General features: G+C 46.2%; 1 protein-coding gene across 4 annotated transcripts in view; it reads right to left on the bottom strand.

Annotated features, from left to right (window-relative positions):
- The window catches only part of HECTD4 (HECT domain E3 ubiquitin protein ligase 4), a 69,353-nt gene that overhangs the window by 9,170 nt on the left and 33,776 nt on the right, over nt 1–26,407 (bottom strand). For all 4 annotated transcript variants that reach the window (XM_054646074.2, XM_077187751.1, XM_054646073.2 and 1 more), the window contains exons 25-67: nt 25,859–26,092; nt 25,533–25,725; nt 25,274–25,378; nt 25,102–25,190; nt 24,621–24,796; nt 23,815–23,950; nt 23,528–23,669; nt 23,275–23,441; nt 22,606–22,752; nt 22,140–22,324; nt 21,608–21,761; nt 21,090–21,370; nt 20,480–20,669; nt 19,565–19,646; nt 18,381–18,583; nt 18,051–18,186; nt 17,268–17,450; nt 16,868–17,038; nt 16,274–16,443; nt 15,831–15,946; nt 14,908–15,011; nt 14,537–14,698; nt 14,253–14,401; nt 13,947–14,026; nt 13,668–13,831; nt 13,008–13,245; nt 12,444–12,580; nt 12,148–12,274; nt 11,397–11,534; nt 11,150–11,286; nt 10,839–10,999; nt 10,474–10,655; nt 9,888–10,093; nt 9,408–9,538; nt 9,038–9,243; nt 8,047–8,226; nt 6,452–7,758; nt 4,801–5,008; nt 3,972–4,195; nt 3,739–3,890; nt 3,227–3,333; nt 2,327–2,450; nt 819–1,009 (exon numbers count right to left, since the gene is read on the bottom strand). In XM_054646074.2, the coding sequence (XP_054502049.2) occupies nt 819–1,009; nt 2,327–2,450; nt 3,227–3,333; nt 3,739–3,890; nt 3,972–4,195; nt 4,801–5,008; nt 6,452–7,758; nt 8,047–8,226; nt 9,038–9,243; nt 9,408–9,538; nt 9,888–10,093; nt 10,474–10,655; nt 10,839–10,999; nt 11,150–11,286; nt 11,397–11,534; nt 12,148–12,274; nt 12,444–12,580; nt 13,008–13,245; nt 13,668–13,831; nt 13,947–14,026; nt 14,253–14,401; nt 14,537–14,698; nt 14,908–15,011; nt 15,831–15,946; nt 16,274–16,443; nt 16,868–17,038; nt 17,268–17,450; nt 18,051–18,186; nt 18,381–18,583; nt 19,565–19,646; nt 20,480–20,669; nt 21,090–21,370; nt 21,608–21,761; nt 22,140–22,324; nt 22,606–22,752; nt 23,275–23,441; nt 23,528–23,669; nt 23,815–23,950; nt 24,621–24,796; nt 25,102–25,190; nt 25,274–25,378; nt 25,533–25,725; nt 25,859–26,092 (8,075 nt within the window). The remainder of the gene's footprint in view (nt 1–818; nt 1,010–2,326; nt 2,451–3,226; nt 3,334–3,738; nt 3,891–3,971; nt 4,196–4,800; nt 5,009–6,451; nt 7,759–8,046; nt 8,227–9,037; nt 9,244–9,407; nt 9,539–9,887; nt 10,094–10,473; nt 10,656–10,838; nt 11,000–11,149; nt 11,287–11,396; nt 11,535–12,147; nt 12,275–12,443; nt 12,581–13,007; nt 13,246–13,667; nt 13,832–13,946; nt 14,027–14,252; nt 14,402–14,536; nt 14,699–14,907; nt 15,012–15,830; nt 15,947–16,273; nt 16,444–16,867; nt 17,039–17,267; nt 17,451–18,050; nt 18,187–18,380; nt 18,584–19,564; nt 19,647–20,479; nt 20,670–21,089; nt 21,371–21,607; nt 21,762–22,139; nt 22,325–22,605; nt 22,753–23,274; nt 23,442–23,527; nt 23,670–23,814; nt 23,951–24,620; nt 24,797–25,101; nt 25,191–25,273; nt 25,379–25,532; nt 25,726–25,858; nt 26,093–26,407) is intronic.

Consider the following 26,407-nt stretch of genomic DNA (forward strand, 5'->3'; position numbering starts at 1 on the left):
TGGTCCAGGAGCCACACAAAGCAGCCCCTCTGATCCCTGTGCTGAGGATGCAGGAATGTTCCTTCCTGGATCTCCAGTCTCTCGGTGTGAGTCCAGAATCTCCCATTATCATGGAACTTTTCTCCTAAAGTGCTTAGAACAGGATTTAGGTGACTAAAATCTGTGGAAATCCAGCCTTCCTTCCCCTGCAAGCTGAACCCACCAGGTATTTCCTGCTCCAGCCTGTGCTGGAAACTCTGCTTGGAGAGCAGGGAGCAGCTGCACTGCATCCCTGACTTTGCCCAAGCACTCACCCAAAGAGAGAGAAGATCCAGACCCAGCACTCCCCTTAACCCACCAAGCCCCCAGCCTGTCACAGACACATCTTTTATGAAAAATCCTTTCCTTAGGATTTTTCCTCCTGAGAAGCTGAGAGGCCTCAGGAGCAAAATGTAATCATTGATTATCTGCTGTTGTGGAATGCAGCAAGTAGATCTTTGATTGGGCCATGTTGGATGTTTCTAATTAATGACCAATCACAGCCCAGCTGGCTCAGACAGAAAGTCCGAGCCACAAGCCTTTGTTATCATTATTTCTTTTTCTATTCTTAGCCAGCCTTCTGATGAAATCCTTTCTTCTATTCTTTTAGTATAGTTTTAATATAATATATATCATAAAATAACAAATCAAGCCTTCTGAAACACGGAGTCAGATCCTTGTCTCTCCCCTCATCCCAAGCCCCTGTGAACACGGTCACACCTAACCTCCAAAGGAACACCAGGAGCGCTCCCAACTCTTCCCCTCTTAAAAACCCCTCCATGCCAAGCACCCAGCCATACTCAGGAGGCAGGAGATCCTGGGGTCTGCTGCATCAGCTGGGTCCAGGTACACCTCGTGGGGGTGCAGGCGGGCAGGGGTGATGGCCAGGTGGCGGCACAGGCGGTTGATGTACTGCACCAGCGCCACGTCCATCTCCAGGCTCCACTTGCGCGACGCCTTCTGCGCGTGCCGGGCGTCGATGCAGGCGCACCTGGAGGGGGACAGGGCACAGCTGCTCACTCATAGGGACAACCACACCTGGAGCACACCCGTGTCAGGACCCAGGACACCCCTCTGGCCGTCCTGAGCAGCCAGGAGCCCTGCCAGGGGGCTCAGAGACCCTGGCACAGAGCCCAAGATGCCCCTGTGGGTTTGATTATGACCCGTGGAGCGAGTTACCAACCTTAGATGGAGATCTGCAAGCCACGACAAATGAAGAAGAATGATAGTGAATTTATCACAAGGTGAAAAAGGAGATTTGGGGGTTTTTAGAATGGGGGTAAGATGGAGGGATCTGGGCATGTCCAGCCTTTCTTCTTCTTGGCCTCCATCTTCTGCTGTGATGGCGGCACTTACAGATTGATTTAGAGTAGAAGCTCACTATGTCTAACATAGGTGATAGGTATTGGAAAGTAATTGCAAACATTGTGTACGTAGTTTTTAGTATAAAGACATAACCCTGCCCTGGGGGCAGGCAGAGTGCCTGGAACTGTCCTGCTGGATGGGCCTCGGCAGGGCAGGAGAAAGAATTTTATAGATAAGAAACAATGAACAACCTTGAGACCAAGAAATGAAGAGCCCTGACTCCTTCTTCAAGTGTTGGGCTGGGAAAAGGGACTTCCCAACTTTGCTCGGTGTCACTCTGACAAGCTGGAGATCCCAACACACCTGGAGCAGAAGCTGGTGCCCTGCTCTTCACTCCCCTTTCCTTGAGCAGAGCTGTTCCATGACAAGAACCCCAGTGTGAGGCCAAGAGCTGATTCATCAGCCACTTCTCCTCACTGGTATTAAATAATTAGGCACAAAGGCCCTGCTTATTAAGCACTCTTAGTGCACTATCTCCTCTGGAGATGATAAGGGGCAATTAGCCTATGGCCTGACACAGGCAGATAAGGAGAATTCATTTAAGGGACTTTCTTCCTCTCCAATATTAAGAAATCTAACAGTTCCTCTTCTAAAGCATTTCTGACCCAGTAACAACCCTGCCAGTTAAACAATGACCCAGTGCACTGGCTGGGGAAGGAAACCAGGGACAGACATGGAGCTACAGCTCCCTTCAGGAAACTTATTATACAGCTTGGAAGCTCTAAAGGACACCGGGGCATCTGATTTTGACAGCCATGCTGTGCACAAGAAATCATTTGGACAGCACGTGACTTTTAAAATGTATTTTGAAGAAATGACTGATTTCCCTTCAGGCCCTGCAGCCATGGATGGAAGTGTTAAAGCTTCCTGGATTAGGAGCACTTGGGATCAGGTGAGCACAGTGAGTAAGTGTCACCTCCTCAGAGAGGTGTGCAGGCTGTACCTCTCGAAGTGCAGGTCGTAGCCACAGGACAGGATGGCTCTCCACACGCTCCGGATGTCCTGCTTGGAGCGGTCCACCACGAACCGGTGAAATCCATCCAGGGTCAAGTACTTCTCCTCAGGAACTGCCACCAAACATGGACCAGCAAAGAGTTCATGACTTGCCATGGAGTTCTCACCCCAGCAGGAGCAGGAGGTGGCTGCTGCCAGCTTCCCCCTGCTGTCCCATCCCACCATGGACCCTTTCCCGGGGAGTTCCATCTATCACACATTGATCCACCTCAGTCAATGGCACCTTCAAACCCCCCTCTGCTCCTCTGGAACACCTCCCTCTAACCCTACTTGGCTGGATGCTGAAATTCCCCTTTTCTGAGCTAACCTGGCACTTCCTGCCAGGAAGAAGGGAGTCTAAGCTCATGTCTGCTCACTCTTCCACCAGACCAAAGCTCTGAGCACGACCCCTCTCCCCCCTGGCTGTGCTGTCTCCTCCAGAAGTTCTGAGCTATCTCAATCATCTTTTAAATCCAATTTCCCACTTGTAACTGAAGAATTTCCCAATATAAATTGAGAAGCACAATTAAAACCCACCTGGTTCAAGTCCATAATATCCCAAACCCTCACTACACCAAAGCCTTGGAACTACATCCCACAGGAAGTTTTCTGTCTGGTTTATTGACATGCCCTACACACTGCTGCAAGAACTGTTTGCTCTCACACTGATGGGCCCAGATTCACAGAGATACAAATAAAAGCAGCATTTTAAATCACAATTTAAAAAAAAATGTAGTTAGGCTTGCTAGAAATAAAGACAAACCAAATCAATCACGAAGTCATATAAACATGTCAATAATAAAAATATTTTTCTAGGATAAAACTATAAAAAATTCTCTGCAGCTCCCACCTTCCTGTTTCTTAGTGGGAGACTTCTCAGGGTCCTTCTCCTCGGGTTTGCTCTTCTCAGGAGATTTGGGCTTTACCGTGGGCTTCTTCTCACTTAAGGCTGTTCGGCTAAGGGACAAAGTGGGTGTTAGGATCAAAAGTTGTCTTTCATTTGTTCACAGGATCCCAAAATTGTTTGGAAAGATCCTAAAGCCCATCCAGTCCCACTCCTGCCATGGATTACTCCAAACCCTGTCCAACCTGATCTGTGTTTTGGAATAAGTGCACTGGGCTAGAACACTGATGAACACAATTCCAATGTTCTGTAAATAGAACATCCCAACAACTCCACCCCAATCTCTGGGAAAAGAAACACTTTGCCAAATAATTGCCAGAAATCTGAGATGCTCTGACATTAACAGCACGTGTTCCCTTGTTCCAATACACAGAAGCACAGAGGGATGGGGGATAAAAACTGGATTTGTACAGTGAAATCCAATATTCCCCAAGTGCCAGAGGACTGAGGACACCCACCTGACACTGTTGAGCATGGACTTCTCCTTGGTGGGGGGTTTGGTGACCGGGCGCTTGGTGCTCACCACCTTCACCGGGTGCTGCTCCTTGCCTGCCTTGTTGTACTTGCTCTTGTCAAATTTGGGCTTGGGAACTCCGTATTTCCTTAAAATCTTCCAAGACAAGAAGTGAATCATCACCCAGTGCTTTCAAGTGACACCAGGAGAGGCTGAGAAGAGCTGTCAAGGCCCTACCTGGGTGAGCTGGTCCTCCAGCACCTTCTTGGGAGGGCGGACGTTGGTGAAGAAGACGTGGAGGAGGTTCCCAGGGGTTTGGGAATTGATCTGCTCCTTGCTGAGGTAAATGTCAGCCACCTTGATGGGCTTGGCTGGGGTCAGGCTCAGCATTTGTTCTGAATGGACACAGCTTTTAAAGATCTCTGTGAGAACCTCCCGAGCACCTGGGACCAGTTTTTCACCTAATTAAAATAAACCCAACAATTTGGTACAACATACCGTGAGAACTGGTTAGAATTTGAAATGTGAAAATAGATTTTGCGTTCAGATAAAATATTTTGCTTTGACATGGAAAATCACTTTTACAAGGGAAAAAAAAAATCACTTTTTCAGTGCTCCTGCTCCTTCTGCACCCCATTAAACACAGAGAATTGGCCACATCCTGTAATTATTACTTGAGGGAGTAGTGGGGATGAAAAAAGCAGCTTATTCATCATGCCAGGATAAAAATTGTTGTGCAGGCAGACACCGACACCCATCAACTGAACTAGCAGTCAAACTTATTTCAGTGGCTATTTTCTAAAAAAAAAAAGTCCCTCAAGAATTTAATCAGTAGTTTTTTGTGTGTATGAGGAGTGTTTATTTATTTATGGTTTATTTGATTAGCTGGGTGGACAACTGAGCAATGTTCAGCTTGCAAATAGCCCCTGGAGGGATAAATCTCACTTTGGAATTTCTCCCTGGCTTGGTGTCACTCCTGATTTATACTGAACCAAGGAGAGTCTGAGCCCTGTTCATCCCCCAAATGCTGAACACAGGAGGGATTTGGCAATATCAAACCACTTACCTTTTATTGACTTATCATTGAAATAATCTTCTAGTGCTGGGCTCCCCTGGGTGTCAAACAAACTCTGATTTACAGTGGAAACAGTTAAAATCTCTTCAGTTGACATCTCCATGAGCTCATCCTCCCCATCCAGGCTGGACAAGCCAATGAGGTCACTGCTGTTGAAGAGGCTGGCTCGGATTTTCTCTATTTTAGCTCTTGACCTTATCTGTACAAATAATGAAATTAGTTCACAGCAATTCTGAGAAAACAAATTCACTTCCATTCAGAGGAATTTGGGGTTTAAGCTTCCACACTCCCTCCCCCCCATTCTGATAATCATTATTGCTTCTCTTCTCTGCTGCATCAATAATTTGATGCCAAAATTCAGGTTCAGACTAGAAAAGATCCTTTGTGAGAGCACTGAAATGCTCATGCTGGGATAACCAGGCACAGCTCTGATCCAGCTATCCCATTTCTCAGGCTGCTGAAGGTGCCAGCCAGGTAAGCTGGCACTGTCTGTAACTCTGCTCAACCTGCCTCAATTCTCCACTCTGAAAAACCTCAATTAGCACAGGCTTTGAAGCCTCAGCTACACAGACTGGGAAGGGGAACAGCAACTTCCTTTGATTCCCAGAATAACCACTACCAGAGCAGCTCCAGACTTGGAATGGTTTCCATGTGAACACTGGCAGCTCTCTCTCCACACTTAATGCTTTATTTCAATGATGTCTTCACGTCAATTAACAGCTCAAGAATAGGAACTTGCAGAGTTTTCATCTGAATAAGCTGATTTTCTTCTAAAAGAGGAACTGATACAATCCCAGACTATACAAAAACACCTCTCTCCATTCCCAGGCTATCAGGAATGGATAGTGCTTTTGGAAGCTTATGATGAATTTCCAGCAGGCAATCTGTGGAAGCAGCAGAGAGGGAGCTTCTTGTGTAGAGCTGAACACCTGGACTGACCCAGCACTGATGGAAACCACCCACAACGCTTTTAAAAATTAATCTGGAACCAGACAGCAACAAAATTTATCATCTCCCCTAAAGTAGCTTCATAGAGAAATCTATAGGTGGTTCAAAATAGGTGAAAAGGTACTGATTAAACATTAAATAATTGCATTGTGGGTCAAACCAGAAGGGCCCCAATCTCTAAATTCATCTCAGCAGTGGCCACAACAAATCTTAGAGAAAGGCACATGAAAGGGGAAATTAATTGATCTTTCCCCTGACATGCTCCCCAACCACTGCAAACATTTTAAAGATTTCCTCAGTTGGAAGCTGCACTGGCTGCTGTGCTCCACAGCTACCAATCCTCCAGGAATTTAATCCCTTAAGAGTTCATTTATGGCCTTAGCTTCAAAAGCACTCTGTGAAAATGAACTCTACAAGCTGGAACACACAGGACTTCTTCCCTACTTCCTTCTGTTCTCCACCTGCTGCTGGATCACTCCACTACTGGGTCCCCTCTGTCCTTTGAGAGACAGGGATTGTTCCCAAGACTGGGAATGCAGGAAAGGGAATTCTGTGCTCCTTGGCTTGGACAGGATGGCTGAGAACTCCCAGTTTCCCACGCTCTTAGACATCCACTGACCATGGAAAAAGCCAGTTCCTAAAATGAGACCCCGTTCTCCCAAAACCCCCGGCTGCAGAGGCCCCTCCCTGTTACCTCCACCACGGCAAAGCCCTTGATGGGCCGTGCCAGCAGCGGCTGATTGTCCAGAGATGTCACCGTGTACATGGAGCCCACGTCCGACACCGACGCCGTCTCCACGTTGTCCAGGGGCTCCCCGAGGCTGCCCAGGCTGCCCAAGCTCCCGGTGCTGCAGTGGGAAAGATCCAAGCTCTCCTGGCTGGACACCACGTGGGGCTGCTCCAGCAATCCGGGTGGGATGGGCAGCTCCAGCCCCGCCTGGAACTGGTCCCCGGAGATGTCGCTGACGGTGCGGGACAAGCCCTGGGAGCTGCACAGGGAGGCCTGGCTGGTGGAGGCCGAGGCGCTGACGCTCATGGCGGGGGTGACGCTGCTGGAGCTGCTGATGTCCAAACTGTCGGCGCTGCTGGAAACCGTCGGCTTTTCCAGCTCCGTCCTGCACTCTCCTCCTTCCGCTTTGTCCTTGGTTTTTTTGGGATCCTCTTCCTGCAAGGGGATGTAGATCTCATCCTTGAAGACCCCGCCGTGGGCGTTGCAGGCTTTCCTGATGGCATTCCTGACGGTGCCCTCCTCCAGGTGCGTGGGGATGCCGGAGATGACGAGCAGGCGGCTGTGGGCCGTGGGTCCCACCAGGGCCTGGCAGGCGTCTGCCACGGCATCGTTGGTCACACCCAGCCCTTGGGGGTCCTTCTTTGTCAGGTGCCTGAGGATTATCAGCAGGGTCAGAGCTCTGTGGAACCACAGCATGTCCTCAGGCTTGCTGCCCCCGATGCTGAGGAGCGCCGCGTCTGTCTCGGCCGCCCTGGATGAAGCCCTTTTCCCTGAAGATGAAGTTTTTTCCCGCTTCATTTTGACTTTTTTCCTCTTGGACAGCAAGCTCGGGCTCTGTGGTGTCTGCCCTGGGGAAGATGAGGACGAGGAGGAGGAATCACTGAGATTGGGGGCACTGGTGGAGGAGATCACATTGGCTGTCACGCTCATGTTGATGGGCAAGGTGACTTCTGCCACAGCCAGACACACTTCCATCAGGGCATGGAAGTACGTGGAGAATCTCCCCTGGTCGGCCACTCCAACCCCAGAGCCACCACAGGCATTCCCAGACACCCAGTTCTGGGTTTCCTCATCGTAGAGCTTGTGCAGCTCTGACTGCAGGGCCATGAGCATGGCCAGGCAGGGGTTGAGCTGCAGGGCGATGGATGAGGACAATCCTGCTGGATTCTTCTTCTGCTCCAGGTTGTGGATTTTGCGAAGCAGCTCGGCCAGGAGGTGAAAGATCAATTCCTTCACACATGCTGCCATGTCAGTTGTCCAGAGGAAGTTGCCTGTGTGAGGAAGGCAAGGCATATGGCAGTCAGCAGTGTTTCACCCTTAGCAGAAAGTAACATTTAAAAAGCACCAGAAAAGTGAATTTCAACATCATGGCAGCAATAAGAAAGACAGGAAGGTTACTCCAAGAACTGCAAATCAACAGAAAGTTTCTGGAGTTTGAAGAAAATTTCATTACAGTGGAAGAGATCAGAAAATTCCAACTGCACTTTTTGTTTCCTGAACTCTTCACCTGAGCCAGCACATTATCAGTGCTCATTACTAAGGAAATACTCCATTCTCACCTAAAAATTCCACTACTTGCAAGAGAACTGAGGCAGGAATAGTATCCAGTTCATCTTCAGATTTTCCATCCCCATCTTCTAATTTCCAGGTTAAGAGCTGTTCTGTGAATGCCATTGCCAGGGGGAATTCCAGGGGGAGGGAATGCAAGACCAGTACAGCTCCAGGAGGAGGAGACACTCCTAAGCAAAAAGGTCCAAGAAAATCCTTATCATGATTCTGAGCATTGATAAAGTAAAAGTAGTAACATTTAGGATCTTTTCAAGGCTAAACTCCTGTTAAGTGAGAATTTTCTCTGTAGCACCTTGTAATACACAAATAGGAATGTTTCTCTATATTGATAAGTTAATATAATCTGTAATTATAAATGTACGGAGAACACTTTATTCACACAAAGAAAGAGAATAATTTTGAGCCTGAACATACCTAAATATACAAAGAGAACCTGCCCCAAAATCCTTTATTTCTGTCTGATGCATACTGAAAACAACATCAGCAGAAGAACTTAAGGATCTCCAAGGGGAAGTTTTAAGAACTCACTGCACCCAGTCACCTTCACTGCTGTAAATCCCACTGTCTCTCCCCCTGGGCAAGAGTAAAAAGAATATTAATAATTCTTCTTGCTGGAATGACCTAAGTATTGCTACACTATTACTCTGTGGATAAGAGGGTCCTACAAACACCTAAAAAAGCAATAAAAAATTACTCTCCATCTGAAACAGCTCCTCAAACACCAACACTGCAGAAATCAGTATTTTGAACAAAATATTTGAAATACACTGCTGGGTGAACTTCTGGAATACAAAAATCAGAATCACATGGTTGCCAGTGGTTATAAAACCAGGCTTTTTTGGTCCCTTGAACAAAAATCCTGTCCCATCTGCTGCTAGGACTGGCGGCCACACGGGAAGGTGCTGCGGAAGCCATAAGGAAACTGCTCTGAGCCCTGAGAGCACAGTGAAGGCTCTTCCCTGGAGCAGGGGCTGTGCTCACCCAGCTTGATGTGCACCCTGTCCGTGGGGGTGATGACAGCTGGGTACTGGTTGGTGGTGGGGGGCGGCGTGAGGCCGGTGTTGGTGGGGGAGGCGTCGCGGGGGTAGCACACGGCCTCGATCAGGTTCAGCTGCCCGTTCCTCTTCACCTTGTGCCCCAGCCCATAGACCAGCACCCGAGCCCAGGGGGCCTTGTACAGGGATGAGCTGGGGAAACAGCAGCACAGCTTGGTTAGCCTCAAACCAGCTGGAAAATATCCCAGCCACCACTCAGAGTAAGTATCCGAGAAGAGAAAAACTGAAACAAAATAAAAAATTGCATCCCCAGGGTTGCAGGCTCAGACCCAGCCTTGCCCCTCTCCATGACTCACTCTTTTCGGAACCCAGACTGACTTTCCTTGCAGGACACAATCACAAAGGCAGCCCCAGGGAAATTCACATCCATGTTGACCTTGGATTCAGAAATTGGGAATTCTTCAGCGGGAAATTGTTCTGGCGCCGCCTGTAACAGGACAATTCATCATGAGAGATCCCAAACAGCAGCAAACCTCTTCCCTCTTCTTTATTTATCTTCTTTATTTATAGAGTGCTCTATACACTCTATAAATAAAGAAATGCAGCCAATGTATTTAATTAATTGCAAATTATGACACAGTGGGAGGCCACTTAATTTTAATTCAATCCACAGCATTGCTACAGCTTCTGTTTTCAGTGTGCCCACTACCAGCAGGATAACAGAACCCACCCAGAGAAACAATTCCCTGTGAGGGACAGCACCGTGGAAATTCCAACCACACAGAGAACCAGGGCTCCTGAGAAGGGAACTGATGAAACATGACTGAGTATTTTACCTGCAGAAAGGAGCAGATCTGTTTGGTGAGGTCCAGCAGACTCTCCTCTCCCTGATGCAGTGTCCGAGTGATGGCCACAGTGAGCCACTCCCTGATGGCCTGGGAATTGCCCTGGTAGAAGAGGTCTGTGGCAGCACAGGTCTGGGAGTGGATGCAGTGCTGCAGGGACTGGGCCAGGAGAATGGAGCTTGAGCTGATGGTTCCATCTGGAACAACAAGGAAAACAGCACAAATTTGAAGATCACTCCAAATGTTTACATAGCCTGGGAAACAAAAGCTGTAAAACACCTGGAAGATTCTAAATCTCTGTTTTCAAGTGGAAAACTCCTTGTCTAAAAGTCAGCAGGGGAAAGGACCCACCCAGGCCCAGCCCTGTGGCTGGGGTGGCCCCTCCATGCCAACTGTGCCCCTCACCAGCCTCAGCCCAGACCCTGGTGAGGGCAAACAGAGCTGTGGGATCACCCCAGCTCATTCTTAATACCATCATTATTAACCAGCTAATAAAGAAATACCAAATCCATTTTTTTTTTTTGTCCCCAGAAAAATACTGCATTAAAGAAGAGCTGGGACAAAACCAAGTGTTTACCAGGAAGAGGTGGTGCAAGAAGCTGGTTGGAGAGCAGCTGCAGGTGCTCCAGGGTGATGTCCCGGATGGCAGGAATGTGGAACAGCCGGGTGAACATGTGGGGAGATTTGGGAGCAAAAATATTGAGCAGAGCCATGCGACAGTAGAGCTTGGCCAGGGCAGCCTCACTCCTCAACAGCTCCCTAGGGAACACAAACATTAATCCTATTAATTCCTTAACATTAAATCCAACCATGAAAGTAAGATTTCAGAAGTTTGTACATCTTAGAATAAAGCTGTAGCAGGTAACTGCACTACAGGAAATGCTCTTCAGCTGATTCAAATGCAGGTAATAAAGTGCCTTGTAACTACATCTCTCTTTTCACCTGTGAATTTGGATGTTGGTGTTATCCAGGGTGACCAATCCATTGGTTGCAGTCCTCCTGTACCCTGCAGGTGGCCTTTCCAACATGTCAATGGGATACCAGTACCTCACCAGGACCCCCTCACTCCTCAGATAGGTCTCCACTTGGACCAGTTCATTCACCTGCAACACCAAACCCAGCACTGTCAGTAACACAATAATTAAACAACATTTTTCCTTCCAAGAGAGCCCCAATCCAGCATCCTGAGCAGTTTTTGCTCCCAGCTGTGTGATGCTGATCATCCGAAGTCCTCCCAGAGTGTCTTTACTCACCGAGTCCACATCCAGCACAACCCCATGAAGACCAAATGTCTTCAGCATGCCCCGAATGGCAAATTTGGGCAGAGCTGTTCCTACAGCACTGCTGGTGACGTTGTTGCTGTCAGGAGAGCGAGTCACCACGGTGAGACCTGGCAGAAAGGGACACACCACTTGGAAGGTGCTTTCCTCAGGTGACAATTAGATCCCAAAAACCCCTGAGCTTTTCTTTACCCCTCAGGATCCGCTGTGCTGCCCTTACCTTTCCGTACTTTATCAATTGTGAATTTGTTTGCTTCATCTTTGATATCCTCGATGGTGGGAAGGTAGAGATCCCTTGGGATGCCTCCATTTTCCTCATACAGGAACTCCACAGTTTGCCTTGCTATATCAACCATTCCTGCAAGACAGGAGGGAGTGGAAGCTATTTCCCTCAGCCACCTGAAATAAGTTCCTATTCTCATTAATATCCCAAGCAGGTGAGTTTGCCAAGTACTTAAATACTCTCTCAGTCAAGCTGAAGGATGGAAATGGGAAATTTTCCTCAGGAAGCCTTTCCTGAGCTTCTCATGGGGGCTCAGAATTCTTGCCTTGATCTTAATGTGACTTTCCCACAAACACATTGTCCTGCCAGAGCTGAATCCTACAAAACTCCTACAATCTCCCTTTATTATTACTTCAACCTAAAAAGTTTTGCCTTGACAGTCACAGACAGAAAATGCACAGATATATAGTTTCTTCCCAAGCTATTATTCCAGAATGTTTCTGCATCCACGTCACAACAAATTCTGTCACTATTTCTGAAACCATTTTCTCTATTTAAGTAGTCAAACACAGTAAAAGTGTTAAAGAAAATGCATGAGCACAAACCAAATTCTAAGCACTGGAGGGAAACAGCAAGTGATATTTAAGTTTTCCAGCCCTGAACACAGTAAAATATGAAAGAAACACAGCTGCTCTCTCAGACTTGCTGCACATCCCAGAGAACAACATGCATGGAAATAAATACATACCTAACTGTAAAGCTCCTTTAATCTGATCCAGCCCAGACTTCCTCTCAGCCTCATTACGGAATCTTCTTCTAATTGTAGGGAAAACTTTGGTTTCCCAGGCTTTGACCAAGAGGGCATAGTGATCTTCCTACAAAGACAGAAGTGTTTTAGAACACCGAGAAGTGAAAAGTTATCAGCAGTTATATTTTTGTTAGGGAAGCAGGAAGAACTCTTGCATGGCTAAATTCAAAATCTAAATGACAAGATCTGATTTTAGGCTATAAGCTAGGGGAGGCAGAATTTGCCACATTCCTCACCCTGGGAATATCATCGTCATCATCATCATCACTTTCATCATCTGCAATAGGAGGGGGATGAGGATCAGGGCCTGAGGTGATGAAGTTCTCATAGCTCAGCTCCATTTTATAGTGGCAGGATGTGTCACTGTCATACTCTGCAAGACACAGACAGAAGTAATGAGATGATAATGCATGCAAAGACATCCCATGAAATTGGAGATATACAGCACTCCATGCTCTCCAATCAGGGGGTGGGAATGCAATTCCTTTTGACACAGCATAACCAATTGGCTGATCCAATCCACCATGACATCCTATTGTACCCCAAGCCCTAATGAGATAATTTCTCATTGAAGCTGCGTTAATTACAAATAATTTATGTATTCACATAGAGGCAGACCAAAGATGATGGCTTTAATTGCCTTGTCTAAAATCAGATAAACACAGCTCTGACTTGTGGCACTGCCCCACCTAAACAAGCACTACTTAAAGCTTAAAGACTGCAGCCAGGCTGGGTTTAAATCCTATTTCCTTGCTTGGCATTTCTGCTGGGAGGGCTTTAAAGAGCGAATGTCACTTTACGTTGCTGAGCCGTGGCGACGGCGGCGATCCTGCAGGGAGGCCCGTGGGTGCCAGGGTCGGAGGCGATGCTGGTGCCAGCGTCATTGTCACTGTCAGAGGCCATGGCAAAGGGCAAGGCCTCGAAGTTGGCGCTGATCTCCTCGGCCAGGTCCAGGCACAGGTCGGCGGCGTTGCGGTGAGCCTGGCCCTCGGCGTAGGCGAACGGCCGCGAGCCGAAGTTCGCCCGCACCTTGGTGTTCTGCAAAAGGAGGCAGGGAAGCTCTCAGATCCTGCTCTGAGCCATCACTCTGCCCCAGGCAGGAGCTGACCACACCTCCCTGCCACCAGGATCCCCAGCTGGCACTCTGGGAAAGCTTCAAGCTGCTGAAGACACTTTGAACCTGGGTGCTTTGAAGCAAGGCCGCTGCTGGCCAGGAATGCTAAGAGAGGAGCTCCTGGCATGGCACAGGGCATCCTGCCAGGCCAGCTGCACACTGCTGGGCTAATGGGCAGAATAATGACACAACACATGCACCTGGGAGGCCTAATGAATACCTCAACCTAGCCAAGAAAGGGAAAAACTATCAGTTTGCTTTTCTACACAGCAGGTTCAATATTTTCTATCATGTTTTTAGTATTTCTGGAAGTATATTAAGGGACATATTTCTGTTACACACTTGCCTTTTTCTGAATGTGCACAACTGGCCACATTCCACCAGACACATCCTCTAGGTAGGGCACAAGTCTCTGCCCACAGTAGGTAAAATAAACTCTGCCCTTTGCTGGCTGCCCTGGAGGAGGGGGAGTTCCTTCTGTTCTTTCCCATCCAATTCCTGCTACATCACCTGGAGAAAAAAAGTCATAAAAAGGATTTCATCAGTTTTCTCATCCAGCATTTCCCTGACGTGCAGAGGATTTTCTGATGGAGCAGATAAGCATTTTAGCCATGCTTTCACATACCAGGGGAAAGAGTCACATCCAGTCTGACACTCTTCCACTGCAGCAGGCTGGAGCCATTGTAATGCACTGCTCGCCCATTGCTGAGGGACAACAAGGACACAGTGAGGCAGAGCACTGAGCCAGAGCAGGATCACCACCCACCAAGGCTGTGAAACTCAAAAGGCAACTCAACCCTCCTGATTTTGCAAAGATATTCCAGTCTATTACAGCATTCAGTTTAAAAGTATGTATTGCCCACTACAGCCTCCTTCCCAGCCTGCTGACAAATGTACAGAACGTGGTTTTTCATGTGCATCCCCAACCTACTTGTGGAAGAGGCAGGTGCCCACTGGGTTTGTCCAAGCCCCATCTCGTTTTTCAGCCTCTGTGGCAAATCCAAAGGAAACTATTGGCCCAGTGTCATCATCTGTGTCTCCATAGGAAACCACTTCAATTTCCCAGTAGAATGATGGTGCCTAGAAAGAAAAATAATAACACATTTTAAGAAGTTATTTACAAAATAGAGTTTAAAGAAGCAATTTTCTTGCTTTTCCTTTTCATGCCCTGTTGGATGTTCAATGACAAAGTGCTGGAGAGCTGTGAGGTCTCACCTGTACTGGCACTGGGGAGGTGGCATAGATAAAGGTGCCCCGAGGAAGGCCCCCACCTGCACTGGGATCAGCCAGGAAGGTCACAGCAGTGAGGTGTGAGGAGAACATGCAGGCTCTCACTGGGGGGAACACCCTGGATGGGCTCCATGTGATCTCTTTGGGCTGCAGACACAACAGAGCAGTTCATTCTACCAATCACAATTCAAGTCACCCACTAAAATACAACCACACAGTTTATGAGGGCATGTTTACAATCCAATAAATCACACCCCAATAGAGAAATTCCCATTAAACATTTCAAGGATGCTGCCCCCAGTTTGGGCAGCAGCAGCAGCAGGGGGTTCTCCCAGGACAGAGGACTCTGTGCTCACCTGTCTCCTGTCTGCCTGCAGGGGAGGAGGAGGGGGCCGAGCACAGTCGCGGTACAACATCCGTAACCTCTCACACTGCATCTCCACAACCACCAGCCTCTCCCCTGCAACAACAACCCACAGCAGGCATCAGCCTCCAGCTGCTTCCTCCAGTCCAGCAGAGCAATCTTAGCTCAGAAATAAATACACTATTTGCACTTTGAGGAGGTTTGATCAGCCTTACTTACCTAAACAAAATTAAGGGTAAAATGTAACATATGCAAGTATTTTCTCATGTTTAATTTATATCTGGTTTGCAAAGACACTGTTATGTTTATTAAGATGTAAAGTTTGTTTTAGTGAACAAGTTTATGGCCCAGCAAAGGCAGGAAAGCAAAAAAAAAAAAAAAATTGTATCTACTATCACAAAAATCAGTCCTTGCTCTTTGACACTAAATCTCTTGGATCCCACCCTTCACTTCAGCCACTTCTTCTCTGGCATGTTCCTAAAAACTTGTCCCTGAACTAAGATTTCTGCTGGGCTCAGTGCTTATCCCTAAACAAGGAGAGCTCAAGGATCAGGAATATAACAAAGCATTGCAAAAATCAGCAAAAAGGTCATAAAAAGAAAACATACAGATGATAACATCAAGGAATGCAGAGTAGAATATGCTGGAACCAAGGAAAGTGGAGAGTGCAGAAGAAAACCAGGACTTCCTTCTTTGATACAGAATAATCCTGTTGTGGCCTAAATGAATGCCTAATGTTTAGTGATTTAGGCTGATTATTAGCTGCTCTTCCATCAGCAGCTCTGCAGCTGTGACAAGACACTCTGTCCTGTGCCAGTTCCTAAACTCAGGGTAGCTGGACGAGAAAACACTGAAATGATTTAAAAGCTGCTCTGTCTCTGACCTGAATATGCCAAGAAGGTGTTGGCTACATACCAGGGCTGCACTCCTGGGCCACCAAATTCAGAACTTCTACAGCAGCTGGGCACTGTTGAATGAATTCTTCACAGAATGAGCTGTCTTCCAAGAGCTGAGCCATCACCAGGCATGCTCTGAACAGAAAAACAATACAGTGTAAGTATTACAAAGTGTGTGTGGAATTCAAAGCTGGCATTACAGTGGTGAATTCAAGGGTGGTTTAAAGGTGGCCTTAACCCTGGTTTTAGCTGGACCCTCCCCAAAGGCAGCTTTCCCCTGCTTCATAAATGGATTCAGTGAAGCATTTGCTCAGTGTGTTGCAGGGACACTCATGAACAACACCCAGACTCTTAATGGGAGCAAAGAGGAATTTGTGCAGCCCCTTGCTGCACATCCCCAGAGGAAGGGCACAAGAACTCATGCAGTTCCCTGGGATGTTTGTGCACAAAGGCAGGACCCACCTGGTTCTTATTTCAGCAAGGAGCCGGACCACTGCCATTACTGGGGTTGAGCCATCTCCTGTTGCAGGAAGTGAGGTGTGAATAGAGAGACTTCCCTCCTGAGGGAGCAACATGGACTGGACTGCCTGTACTACCTTCTCAGTAATGGACAGTTTATGAAGAGGCAATGCCTGATGGTGGGGGGGCACGGTAAAAAGTTAAATTCAAGTAGTTAGTTTCTAAGAAATGAGGGTGTTTTATTACCTGGAGTTAATTCTTATATTTTACTATCACAAAATCAGCACCAAACACCAATAAAAGAAAAATAAACAAAGCCCAAACCAAGCCAGAAATTAAGCAAAAAAACCTCCCACCCACTATGCAACAGAATATCTTTAAGCACAAAAGATGAATATTTATGTTACTTGAATGAGAACTTAAACATATTGTTAATATATGCTTTAAAAAAAACAAAGGCAAACATTACAAATCATTTATAAGCAAAGATGAAACATTTTTTTTTACGTGCTGTAGATTAATAGTCAGTATGCTGTGACAGAAATAAAATCAAGAATTGAGATTATACTGAATATTGGATGTTTAAAACGCCCATACCTCAGATCTTGGAACACAGAGCCTAGATAATGGAATAGTTAAAGTGTCTGATGCCTGGGAGGTCTTTCTAGTGTCTATAGTGGTGGGTGGGAATTTGACCGTGGCTATACCTTCTTGCTCATTAATAGAGGCCACAACTCCAATGCTTCCTGCTATTCCTTTGCCTAAAACCTACAACCAAAGAAGAGCTGCATGAGATTGAAGGTGTTACAGGCAGGAATCAGTGTCTGACATCACACACCAACTGCACACACAAGCACAGGGGGGTGTTTTAGGAAAGAAGCTCCACAAGCTGCTGTTCCACAACCACATCCTGCTGCCAAGGATCCCAGGGCAGGGAAAACCTCAGGAGAGCAGCAATTCTCATCTAGGATATCAAACATGAACAGTGCTGAATTACCTGAACTTCAGAACCTATTTTAATTGTCTCCTTAAAGCCACCCAGAGCACACAGGGCAGCCACTGCCTGCCGAGCAATCCTTTGAAGTTTAGCCAGTTTCCTTCCACTGCTACTCCCATTCTCCAAAATGCTCTCTGCATATTTCCCCAGCTGTGGAATGTACATCAGAGCCCGAGACAGAACCTGGAGACAGAAGCAAAAATACCAGGGAACAACTTCAAAGCACAATTCCAACAAAAACCAATGCCCCAAGCCTGCAGCCCACACAGTCTCAGAAGAATTATTTTTGTTCTTGAAGAGAATTATGTAACTCAGAATATTCCAAATTCTCTGAAGTGTGAGCACCATCAAAGCCATGACCATTCCCTGGTAACTTTTAGGATAAAATACAATCTTGGCAAAAGTTTTTGCTGAGGATTTCACCTAAGGAATAGATTGGGTGCTGCAGGACTCAGAGGAACATATAATCAATGTGTTTTGTTCCAGCCAAAACTTTGTAGCCTCAGAGGCCACAGCCAAGGCAGAATAACCTGACAGAAGAAAGGGAACTGCCCAACAAACAGCATTGTTAATGCCTGAGAAGAATGACAACACTTTATCTAATGATGGGTGAATTTTGAGTATTTGTCCCACCCTGAGACAGCTGAGAAGGGGCTGGGTCTGTCCAGCTCCACACCTGGTGTTTAAATCAGAAATGAGCACCTCAGGCCTCGCTAACTGTTAGATTCCATAACTACTCAACCCCCAGTGAGGAATGTGCCACTCATGGCTGTGTTTGCTCACTTTTTCAGCAGTTGTTGTCCAGATCTGGGCTGCATTGGACTCTGGGGCCATGAGCAGGCTGTGCAGCAGGGCAATCACCTCTGCTGCCATGCTGTTTGCTACGTGCCCGCTGATGAACGGCCTCACCGGATCCGTCCTGCCAGGAGACAAAGGCAATTGGACCATTCGGTTCAAAACCACAGAATGAAAAGAAGCTTCAAGTGTCAACAAGATAGACACAAATAAAGAATAAGGAAGTTTTTCTTCCTTTTTCAGAACAGCCAGATTATCTTTGGGAGCACCACAAATATTGGTAGAGAGAAAAGCAGAATGCAGGCTAAAGGGATTTACCTGGCGAGCTCTGAATTCCTCTCCCTGCAGATGGAAGTTTGTGCAGTCTTCTTTTTGTCCCCAGTGGACAAGCCACTGGTGCTCTCTGGATTGACAGTCTCTATGGGTGGCCCCACACTCACTATTAGCCCAGACTGTGCCCACTTGGTTGCCTTTCTAAGAGCTGCAGCAGCTTCTTCTGTAATGACTTCACAGCAGCCACTCTGCGAAGGAAATTGCCATGGAAGGCAAATGTCAGATCTGTTTGGTCACTCTGCTCATGTACAAGTGCTGGGAACACAGCAAAACCCCCTCCTGGGTGTGTGTTAGTCATAGACAAGCTCTATCTCTTGCTTTTTATCATCTACAGAGAGATCAGGGGTAAATGCCCTGCCTTTAACATTCCATTCTTAAATTAACAGTTCAATTTCTCTGATCAAAAAGCCACCAATGAGTATTTCTGGTGCAAACACTCAAGAACACCTCTGGAAATAAGACATGAAATTTTAATTCAAGTGTGTGGCTTAAAATTTGCATTATCAATGTGCATTTAACACTTGAGAAAAGAGAATATCCAAAGGGGCTTCAACCTGACCTACAATGGCTGCAGGAGGCATCAGCTGAAATTCTTTTTCGTCATTTACTGTAGAGAGCTTTTTGGAGAATTGGTTAGCTGAGAAAGGACATTCCGATGTGATACCAATGGATAAGGGTAAGAGAAACAAGCTGGGAACTGAGCAACCGGTGCCTACTTACTGACGAAGGTCACAGTGACCTTCTCTAAAACGGGAAGACGGGGGAGAAAATCGCTTGCCAGAAAATGTAGTTATCCCAAGGTAGAGAAATTAGAAGAATGTACACATAGAAGCAAAATAATTGTTAAGAGATAGAAGTAGGTGTGTTTGATCATAGTGTGCTTTAACCAATAATGAGCTCAGATTTTGCAATATGCATAAGCTTCATTAACACTAATATAAAAATGTGTAAGCTTTCAATAAACTTCGAGATTTGCTATTCATCGCATATGGTGTGTCGCATCTCTCCCGCCGTTACGACAATTTACCCCTGTATTTGATCTGTATTTACAGAGGTAAATGATGAATAAAACAACATTTAACATTTTCAACATCAGTAAAACCCAAGAATTCTGCCTGGCCACCAATTTTTAGGATATTGAGCAATTCTTTAGTTATTTCTCCTCTTACTTTTGTCATGTCCCGATCCATCTTCACCACCTTCTCCATGTTGGCCCCAGTGCCCAGTCGGAATGGGCGACCTTCTGAGCTACTGTTGGAGGGGAAACAAAACACAGGAGCTTTGTTCTGACTGCTGGAAATCACAGCTGAGCTACACATTCCAATTCCATGTATTATGGGTGGTTTGAAAGGATTTGAAGCCACCTCTGCTGCTGAATGCTCAACAGCAAGAGAAATATGAGGCAGTTAAGGATATTCCCCATTTCCAGAGGGAATTGAATCCTATTGAATGCAGTTATTCAAAGCAATTTAACCCTTCCCCCCTCAGGAAGAAGCCTCATGAAATGGTTTTTATTGATCACAAATGCCCAGGGCTTCGAGTTCACCTTTCCCTTGTGCCTTTTAGTGTAATTTTTAGAGTATGGATCCAGAACCAACTCAGGGAGAGGGGGAAGATGGAACAAATAACACAAAATGCAGGAGGTGACAGCACTGGCATTCAGTGATCCCTACATCCAGGTGGGTGCTGAGAATACTAAAGAATCTTTAATAGCAAATTATTGTCCAGCTTATGCATTATTAAAGCAGTGCTTTTAAAGTCATTTTGCCTTGACAGTTCTATTTGTTAATCCTACCCAGCCTGTCACACCATAAACAAGACAAATGATGTTCCATCAGAAACACTGAGTCTAAGTAGCTAATTTTTCATGAGATTCTTTTCAGACAGATGAAGAAGTTCCCCTGTTCCTTTGCATTATCTTATTGCTTTGCCAGTAAACACAACACATTGAGCAGACACTTTGTTTTCCCATTTACTCTTATATCTAGGAGTCTTTTTCTGCAGCTGCAGCACTGGAAAAAAAGGAGAGGATGAAGGGAATTGGCAAAATTGTTTCTAATTCCAATCCAGTGAGCTGAGATTACCTTAGTAAAGGCTGAAGGACTTCATGGGAGGACTGATCTTCTCTTTTATGGATAAAAATAGAGAGTTTACCATCCACTGCCTCGCTTTCTTCTCCAGGATCTTTATCACCTTTTATGGAATTTTTAGGGCTGGCTTTTGCCAAGGTAGTATCTGGCTCAGAGGCAGTTGGAGAAAGGACTGTCTGGCAGCCTTGAAGCAGAAAGGAAAAAAGAAAACAAAGAAACACAACCATGAATTTTCTTACCCTTGGAACTAATGCTGACACATCTGGGACGTGGCTGAAACATCACTGAGACACCCACTTTGGTCTGAGGCCAGGGAAATGAGGAGGCAGATGGAAAGGCACAGGAATATCCTGCTCTCAGAAATACCCCCCAGTGCTTGAGCTCTCTGTCAATACAAAAGCTCCTGGCACAGGGAGCTCAGAGAAGCTGTGGCTGCCCCTGGATCCCTGCAAGTGCCCAGGGCCAGGCTGGACGGGGTTTGGAGCAACCTGGGACAGTGGAAGGAGTGAAGGGGGTGGGACTGGATGGGCTTTAAGGGCCTTTTCATTCCAACATTCCATGGAACAGGAGTCCCTTGGGCACAACACCAAAGAGCAGCTGGTACCTGGCACGACATAATCTGCCAGCTTTGCCAGCAGCAGGGAGGCAATCTTGGAGGCTGGGTCACTGGGATCATCCTGCTCGCTGTTCAGAGAGGGCACTGAGTAACTCCAGGGAGGCAATTCCACATTTCCACAGTCCTCAACACTCATGAGAGGCAGAGCAGCACGACACAGCTGCAGGATTATAAGCACCAGCTTGGGAGAAGGACGCTGATCCAAGAGAAGGGACAGAAGCTTGGACACACAGGCTGGCTGGCTCAGGATGGCTTTACCTATGTGACTCCTGAAAGGGAAAAGAACCTTGAAATTAAAACCAAATTCATTTATTATTTACAAGATGGATTAAAAGCAATTTCAGTGTCTGACAAAACATCTTTAGCAATTCTTTCATAACTTGACAGCACTGATTAAACACGAATATTAAGGGTCAGTTTTAGAATGGTTTAAAAAAAATCCACAAAAGATCCCACATGGGCTCTTATAACATGGAAGAAAATACTCCAGAGGAAAGGCCTGGTACCTTGAGAGGTCATTCAGAAGGCTGAGGACATCCTGCAGTGCATCATTCCCTGCAGCCTGGTTCCCACAGCACTCAGTGGCTCTGGCCAGGTGGTTGGTGAGGAGGCTGGAGACCTGCCTGGCCAGCCCGGAGTGAACAGCATCTGTGGAACCCCCTTTGGAAGGGATGGAAGAATGCACAGCTGTAATCAACAAAAATCAATGTACACACCACAAAAATAACCCCTGATACATCCACGCCACGTGTAGGTTTATGTGTGTTATGGGTGAATTCTACCACAGGAAAAATGCCAAAGGATCATTTAATCTCCAGGTTCTCTGATTATATTTAGACAGAATCAAGTGGCAAAACTTGAAAATATTTCCATGGGGAGGAAAAAAAAGGCAGAATTAAAAAACAAGAAGAAGAAAATCCACTGAATATTGTATTCACTTCTTAAGAATGCACAGAATCCATTCACCCAAGTCATGGTGAACGACTGCCCTCAGGCAATTCTAACACACACAGCACAAGATATTCCCAGTGTTCCTACCTTCTTCCTTTTCCCACTCTACACAGCGGTTGGCCAGCACCTGGAAGGCAGCCCAGGCCATGGTGGCCACCTTCTGTTTCTTGGTCTGTTTTTCATTTGAGCTGGACTCTGTCTGGCTGCTCAGGCTGCAGAGCCGGTCCATGAGCTGCACCAGCCCACTGCGCACCAGGCACTTCTCCTCACTCCTGCAGGGGAAATTCAGGGTGGAATTAACTTCTCCATCACAATGGCAATCCAGAACTTGCTGTTAGCTCAGTAATTAATTAGTTCAATTGACAGAAATATGGTTCTGCCTCTCCCTTGTCCTCCCCAGATGGAATTGTGAGGGAATTTAACCGGCTGTTCTCAGATGCTCCTCAGGTGAGTAAAGGGGATGTATTTATACTATTTAACATTTCTCCTTAAAGCAGAGCCTACTAAGGCCAGGTGTGGATGTCCCCCATCCCCTCTCCAAGCCCTTGCCCACCTTGTGTAGGGAATGGTGCACAAGAGGCCAATGCTGTTGGCACAGGCGATGGGGTACCGGGCACACAGGGACACCACCGATGTCATCGTCTCTCCAAAAGCCTCCTGGACCTGCTCCACCATCCCACCACACGTCAACTCTTCAATCCTGTTGGGAGTTAAATATTAGGAATTGAAGGCTTCAATTCACAGACTCCCAAATGTAGCTTTAAGAAAATAATAATCAGTGCATGTTAAGAATTACTCAGAGAGACTTGGAAGGCAAACTGCAAGTCACTCATTTTTCATATGAAACATGAACAAGAGAGTGTGGTAGTTACAGCTCAGTCATGATTAAATCTCACTACAAACAAAATACAAAACATTTACTACATTTCGATGACAGTTTCAGCTGAATCTACCACTAATATCTAGTTAAGATCAATTTAGAATTAAATCAACAGAGAAGACACCCTCTATATGCACCTGGGTTCATGTCAGCCCAGTATGAAAGGAAAGTTCATCTAGTGCTAAATAAAGGCATTTCTTAGAAATTTCTGCCTTTTTACCCCACAAGAGTCAAAGCGTCTGTTGCAACCTTAACTTGTGCCCTCACAGCTGCTCACTTCTGGCTTTCCCTTGTGCAAAGCAATTTATTCCCTAGCACAGAACTCTGCAGAAATGCACCCACCTTGGCCCTCCCTGGAGCACCATTGTCACCGGGCCCACCAGGTGGGTGACGCCCCCGACGCGCACGGCGGCCGTCAGCAGCTCCCTCATGTGCACCAGCGCCTGCTTCCTGGTGTTGCCACGTCTCCAGCGGGTCTGGGCAGCCAGCAGGAAGCTGCTGCTGGACACCTGCGAGGTTTGGGAGGGGATTTAGACACCAACAAGGCACCTTCTGTTTCTGAGCAAGCGGAATTTGAAATGAAATAACAACGTACGGCTTGGTCAGGGTTTGTCCCGATGAAGGCAAAGAGCTGTCCCAGCAGGACACTGTAGGTGGGTTTGTCCCTGCTGTCCTCGATGGCCAGGGACTGCAGCAGGGTGAAGGAGCTGCTCCTGTGGCTGGTGACGTGCCGGCGCCTGCAAGGAACCGCCACGTTACACCTGGCAGCAGGGAGCTGACCCAAGCACCACAAATGCTGCTGTGCTGGCAGTGATAAATTTGATCAAGCAGATCACTGGGACAGCACAGAGGTGGGAAGGGAAGGAATAATCCCTGCTGTACCTCTGGCTGGCCCGGGCAAACTCGATGTCCTCGTTGCCGATCATCTCCAGGTCGGACGGGGCGGACATGCTGCGCAGGAACACGGGCTGGCGCACAGCGTGGGAGATCACCTTGGCCTCAGAGGCTGATTTACAGGCTACAGTGTTATAAAACAGAAATAAAAAAGGTCGTTCCTGGTGCAGGAAAGTATTTACAAACTGGCTTTAAAATCACTGGTGGATATCCCAGTGGAAGCTGAAACATAGGGTGGGGAAAATCCAGTCTAAGCAAGAATGTGGAACTCAGATCTGAGAATTTTCCTGTTTTCAACCCTGCTGAGAGTTAAAGATTTGGAATTGAAGGCTTCAAGTCACAAACTTCCAAATGTAGCTTTAGAAAATATTAATCAGCACATGTTAAGAATTACTCAAGGGAAATTTAGAAGGACAGCTGCAAGTCACTCATGCTTTCAGATGAAATATGTAAACAAGAGAGTGTGGAAGTTAAAGCTCAGACATGATTCAATCTCACTACAAACAAAATACAAATCCAGCTCAGAGGATTTTCAGGTATTGTTCAAATCAGATTTCCTTTGATTTGGTTAAGTATTTTTCCTCAGTAAATCAGGAGATTTAAGTTTAAATTCCACCTATTATTACTCATCTTTTTATTTACCATCATCACGGCAATCAGAAAACAAAGACTTGACTTTATTTATTGTAAAAGAATTAATTTAATTTAGGGGACAATCGTTTAATTTAAAGCAAAAGAGGTAAAAATAAGAAATAAAAGGCATCTTTAGAAAATGCTGGCAATGAGAGACGTACCTGGAGTCTCTGCAGGGGTCCCAGATATGCTCCTTGTGATCCCAGACTGTGCTGCAATGGTCACATGCAACAACAGCTCTGCTCTGTTCATCAAGCTCTTCACCAAGGTTTTTGTCTTTGCTAAGGGATGAGAGGTCTTCTGGATCAGTGAATTCACCTCTTGGAAAAACTTCTCCCTAGCATTGTGAAAGGGAAGTAAAAGAAGCCAAGTCAAAGTTTGAATGCTTTCAGAAAGGAAATGTTACTGAGGGAAAGGTCAGCTAAAGGGGACTTATGGCCTCAGTCTGGTCTGTGCCAGCAAAGGAGAAAGCAGAAAAAACGGAAGAAATAAACAAGTGATTCCTTAGCAAACACAAGGAGTTGCAGGTTAATATTAATATATTTAGCACAGAAGTTTTTATTCATCAGATACTTTTGGAAATCCCTGGAATTCCCCTGAAGCTGCCTCTCCTTTGAGGCCCAAATGTTCACTAATACTGACCTTAATGCCAGGACCACATTCTCAAGATCACTCCCATCAAAAGAAACTTCCTTCATTGAGCACAGAAGCTCCAGCTCCTTCATCTTGCTCTAAACGAAGGGAAGGAGAAGGATGAGCAGGTTTTGAGGAAGCAGAGTAAGGCACAAGCAGCCAGAGCAGCCCCAGGGCTCACCTCGTTGAAGTGATAATCATAAAAAAAGGGGACATTGTTCTCCAGCTTCCCGTGCATGGCATCATCCACCTCGTTCTGCCACTTCTGCTCCAGTTCAGCCACACTCTGATAAAGAGACAAAAACCACACTTGTTGCACTTAAGGTGTAGAAGGGATTTTAGAAGAAGAAATCTGAGTACATTTTGCATTTCTGTGGTGCTAAAATACATCTTTTCTCTCAAAACAAGCCTTCTGTTGTTTTGAATAATTTTCTTTTTACCTGCAGTTGTCTCTCCATGGCATTCAGCTTCTTAAAGGTCTCTCCCATAATTTTACAGAGTAAATCATATTCTTCAGCATGTTCCTCCTGATACTGGAAATTTATCAGAGACTGGAGAGCATCAACCAAATTGAGATGTTTAATCACACATGAAACCACCATCTCCTCCATGACTTCTGGCTGGATCACTTCCCTAGGGTTCCAGGGAAAGCCAAACTCATTAATCAGGAGTAAGAGACCAACTTGGACAATTCACATTCATAAATCATCAGATGCTGCATTCACAAACAAGGTTCAAAACCCAGAGGGAAACAAAGACTCCTTACTTTATACTGGGTCTAAATTGAGGCCGAGCACGTCCAGAAATTTCCCTGAGCTTGATCATGATTCCTGGGGGCAGCCTAATCCTGGGCAGGTCAAAGTAGTGTCCAACAGGAGGCACGAGCACATCAGAGGGGTATGTGAACTCCCTGTCCTCCTCTATGGTCAGAGGCAAAGGAGAAGGGCTTGGAGTAAGGGCAGGAGATATCACCCCGTTGGCTTCCACCTGCCACTGGCACCTGCAAAAAGGAGTAAAAACCAATGAAAAGGAATTTCTTCCTCTCTCTAATTCACCCCTCATTGAGGAAGACACTTCAGTTGACACATTAAAAAGATTAAATATTAATATTTGAAGTGTGGCTTGTACCAAGCATAACCCAACCCTCCTTTTATTCTAAAACCCCCCATTATGTTTTGGAGAATATTCACTCAGTTTTAGGCAACACAAACTACAGGAAAAATGATTCAAACATCACTTTAAAGCACAAGACTTGAAAATGAGAAGTCACTTCCCCTCAGAAAAAACCACTCAGATTAAAATTGATTTTTCTTTT

Source organism: Agelaius phoeniceus, chromosome 18 (assembly GCF_051311805.1).
Source record: "Agelaius phoeniceus isolate bAgePho1 chromosome 18, bAgePho1.hap1, whole genome shotgun sequence".
NCBI classification, from domain to species: domain Eukaryota; kingdom Metazoa; phylum Chordata; class Aves; order Passeriformes; family Icteridae; genus Agelaius; species Agelaius phoeniceus.